This window comes from Penaeus japonicus, unplaced genomic scaffold (genome assembly GCF_977035675.1).
Source record: "Penaeus japonicus unplaced genomic scaffold, GWHDUDI00000001_assembly GWHDUDI00000013, whole genome shotgun sequence".
Lineage (NCBI taxonomy): Eukaryota > Metazoa > Arthropoda > Malacostraca > Decapoda > Penaeidae > Penaeus > Penaeus japonicus.
Window position 1 is genome coordinate 29,717,000 of NW_028234415.1, and position 4,357 is coordinate 29,721,356.

Genomic DNA, 4,357 nt, shown 5'->3' on the forward strand with positions numbered 1-4,357 from the left:
TGTGGCGTTGGCCGGTTCGCTTCTCTGCTCTCTCTGAGGTTGTTGCCAGATGCACGAGGTATACATAAAGTATCATACAACAGAAATATTATTCTCATACATATAGAATACATGCTACATATTGTACACAGAACGAAATGTAAATATTGCAAACAATGTAAATAATAATAAATGTGCTTTTATGTAACATGTAGTAACTCTGGAAATAATATCACTGCGATAAATTAAATCATAATACAACTAATATCACAATATTTGGCATTAACCGTTGCCTCATTGGTATAAAGTAATACAGACACTATTTCGTGTTATACACTATACCGCTATAATGTCCCACATCTTCCTCTTCCCTTCACGTTCACTAGCGTAAGTCTTGAACGGACATCTTGATACGTTTAGAACGCCGAGGTTCTGGAGGTTTAGATGGGGTGTCAAAGTCATCTGCGTCAGGTGGTTCACTAGGCGGGAAACATACTGGACGCAGGAAACGACGATTTCGCCACAAGGTATGACAGCTTGACATCTTGATGTGGTAGTCACGGGATTTACCAATTCCCATGATGATACCTACTTTGTCCCAACGCTTTGAGGTAGGGTTATGGACTTGAGTTCCAATCTTCAGCGTAGGAAGAGCTCTGGCGTGTTTGTTGTATCGGGTCTCAACATTCTTGGCATGTTTATTGGCACGACAATCACAACTCTCAGCTCTAGACTGCCATTTCTTAGTGAAGGATTTTGCATGAACTGGTACACAAGAGCGGAGTGAATGTCCAAAGAGGATTTGTGCAGGAGAACGTCCGATGAAGTTAGGGGTATTATGTAACTCTAAGAGACCTCTGTCAAAGGCTTCGTTATCAATATTCCCAGTCGGAGCCGTTTTCAGGATTAAGTATTTCACCTTCTTCACAGCTGACTCAGCATGACCATTTGATTGTGGGTGATGGGGTGTTGACATGATATGGCGCACTCCCCATCGCTCAAGGAAAGCTGTAAATTCTTGACTGGTAAATTGAGGTCTGCCGTTGGTATGTACACGTTCTGGTACGCCTAGGTCGCGGAACAGATGCCTGAAAAAACGAATAGTGGTCCTAGCTGTAGTGTCAGTACCATATTTAACTACCACTGGCCAGTTAGAGAAGCGGTCAATGTACACTAAAAAGTGTTTTCCAGCTACAGAAAAGAAATCTGCTGACACTGAAAGAAATGGCCTATTTGGGTTGTCATCCGATGCTAATGGTTCCTGTTGTTGGCTGGGCTAGAGAATCTGGCATGGTTCACAAGCATGAATAGTGTTGAGGATGTCAGCATCAATGCCTGACCAATAAACAGTTTGCCTGGCACGTCGTTTTGTGGCCTCAAAACCACAATGGCTGTCATGCAGGTGTGTCAGGATGCGACGACGTAGGGCTGTAGGGATAACTATATGAGCACCATATAACACCAAGTTGCTGTCACAGTAAAGGTCATCTCGAATCTTCCAATATGGACGCAGACTGCTTTGCAGGTCATAGCGGCTGTTGGGGAACCCTGATCTAACATGATGGAGTAGCTCTCTGTATGTGGTATCCTCAGAAGCTGCTTTGCGTAAATCCTCCAAATGTAGATCCTCTTATTCATTGACACAGGGTACACACATAGCGTCACACCACTAACAGAACTGCAGGTTTCATTGCAAATGTCTCAATCATCTGACTTGCATTTGGACGTAGCCCAGACTACAGCTTGTAACTCTAACTCTATGGTGGCATAGCGTGTCTCCGTATCAGTCAAGAAATGGGAGCCACACTGCACGAGTTTGAGTCTACCATCACAGTGGTCTTGAAGCAATGCATAACCAAGACCATACAACCTAGATGCATCAGTTTGTAAGATGGTGGGATGGGCTGGATCAAATGTCGAAAGAATGGGCGGACGTGATAGAGCTAGCTTGACTTCTTCACAAACACTTTAATATGACCAGCTGACCAGACAAAAGTTCTTCTTGGGCGCTGCTCTGGTGTGGTAGAGATGTCTGGTGTAAACTCGGCCAACTGGTTAACCAGACCCATAAATGCACGAAGATCCGTGAGGTTGGCAGGTGTAGGGACCTCTGCAATAGCACAGACTTTCTCAGGGTCGGCTGCAATGCCATCCTTGGAGAGCCTGTAACCACAAAATGTTGTTTCTGGTGTGGCCAATACAAACTTGTCAGCGTTCAAGATGATACCATGTTGTCTGTACCTAGACAATACCTTATCAACATGTTGAAGATGGGTACGGTAGTCCTCATCATGTAGGAGGATATCATCTACAACCTTGATACAATTGGTCACTCCCTGAAGAGCCTTATCTCCTCGTAGACCGAATGCATCTCCTGTCGCTGAGAAACCCATTGGACCACAGTACCGGAAACGACCATAGGGTGTGATGAATGTTGTGAGATGTTGGTCTTCTTCATGGAAGGGGATCTGCCAATATCCACAAAGTGCGACGATCGTTGTAAAAAAAATGGGACTTGGGGTTGACACTCCTAATTGCTGCAAATGGTGTTGGTGAAGGGTGGGCTGGGTGGGAAACTTGTGAATTCAGCCTGGAGAGGTCAGTGGTGATGCGAACACCAGCATTAGCCTTGGCAACTGCAACAAGCGGGTGACACCAAGCTGATGTTTCATCATCTACTGGCGTGATGATACCCTGGCTGACCATTGACTCAAGCTCTGTTTTCACTGCTTCCTGAAAAGCAAGAGGAATTAACTGAGGGGTATGTATTGCATAAGGTTGGGCATCTTCCCTCAGGTGGATCCTCATAGGAGGGCCCGACATTTTCTTGAGTGGCCCTGACTTTAGGTCCTCCTTTCGCACCAATACGGCAGCAGATGGTGACGCCGACTTGTTAAAAGGCAATGACAACGGCTGGACTGGTGTGGATGCTGGGGTCTTCATGCCTCTTCCTGAAACCTGTACCCTGTTGGCGGATTGCTTGTCTGGGATTTGTTTAGGGAAATAATCCGGAATGATCCCCAAGTCTCTACACTCAACCCATGACATCAAAGGGATTGTCAGCGAACTTTGGACATCGATCCAGCAATCAGTCGTCTTATTGCCATATGTAATGCTTCCACGGAAAGAACCTACTGCTGGTGACATACATGATCCATCAGCATTATAGTACATCACTATGGAGGGCGGTTCCAGGTCTTGCTCAGTCAGGCCATGGGTACTGAGATGCTGTAGCCGAATGACTGTAGTATCCGCACCTGTATCAGGTATAATATCAATGTGACCCGATGATGAGTTATCTCGTATGACAGAGATGCAGATTTTAGGTGAGGGATGAGGCCTGGATCGCACTGTAGCAGAAATGCTCCTAATACACAATGTTGAAGGAGACACTGAACTGATGACATTCAGGTTTTGGTCTTTCCTTGGGTCTTTCTTTGGTTTTAACTTCTTTACCTTCTTCTTGGGGCAACACTTATCATAGTGTCCCTGTAAATTACAATCCTTGCACTTGACATTTCTGGCTGGACAATTCATGGTACCAGCCCAATGGCTTTTAATGTTGCAAGCACGACATGTCGATGTCATCGCTGGACAGGGCTTCTGGTCGGGATAGCGACCACAATGCTCACAGGACTTCTCAGAAGGTTTACTACTATGATGGGAAGCAAGTGTCTTTCCTGTTTTCCTCTGGTGAGCTATCTTCTTACTCTTCCTATACTGCGACACGGCACAAACAGAAGTTATGTCCTTGAGTGAAGAAGATGCAGTCTTGGAAGATTCGTGTGCCCTACACGCATTCAAGACATCCTGGAGTGTGGCAGATGAGTCCATTCCGATGAGCTTTTGCGTCAACTCAGCATTACGAATGCCCATCAATATACCATGTTTAATCCATTCATCAATGCAGACTGCATTCCGAACTTTGCAAAGGTCTATCTCCTGGGATAGTATCTTCAAAAGTATCCAGAAGTCATCGAAGGTCTTACCTTCTGCCTGCTTGCTTTCGGAGAATGCTTTCCATTGCAACACTTCGTTGCTGGTGCACTTGACATGGGACTGTAGTTTATTTAAAACATCCTCTACAGGAATTGAGGAATCAGGAGACACATCCAACTTGTGTTCCAGCACACGTCGCATATCTGACGTCAGACACATCCGAAGCTGGATCAGTTGCTTAGGCAGTGGCAGACTTTGTAGATCCACCATCGTGGCATAGTCTGACCAGTCCTGTCTCCTTTCACGAAACTGCTGAGGAGTCGCATCAGCAGGCAAAGCATTTGGAGGCTGCACCGATGCCTTTGGAGTCAACGGGGTTCCCGAGGCATTTGACATGGTGTTCAGGTTGCCAGATGGCGTCGCTGAAGTATCCAACGTG

The 4,357-nt window shown here is 45.8% G+C and overlaps 1 protein-coding gene across 1 annotated transcript; it reads right to left on the reverse strand.

Annotated features, from left to right (window-relative positions):
* Nucleotides 1-361: 361 nt before the first annotated feature.
* Nucleotides 362-1,617, reverse strand: LOC122254221 (uncharacterized). Its single transcript, XM_086542937.1, has 2 exons — nt 1,432-1,617; nt 362-1,255 (listed from the first exon to the last, which is right to left on the reverse strand). The coding sequence occupies exons 1-2, from the start codon at nt 1,615-1,617 to the stop codon at nt 362-364; spliced, it is 1,080 nt and encodes a 359-aa protein (XP_086399063.1).
* Between the last annotated feature and the right edge of the window lie 2,740 nt (nt 1,618-4,357).

Excerpts from the sequence above, each read along its gene's own strand:
- LOC122254221 (XM_086542937.1), bottom strand. The coding sequence starts at position 1,617 with ATGAATAAGAGGATCTACATTTGGAGGATTTACGCAAAGCAGCTTCTG. Across the intron at positions 1,256-1,431 it reads CAGCAACTTGGTGTTATATG|CCCAGCCAACAACAGGAACC; the intron begins GTGCTCATATAG and ends CAGATTCTCTAG.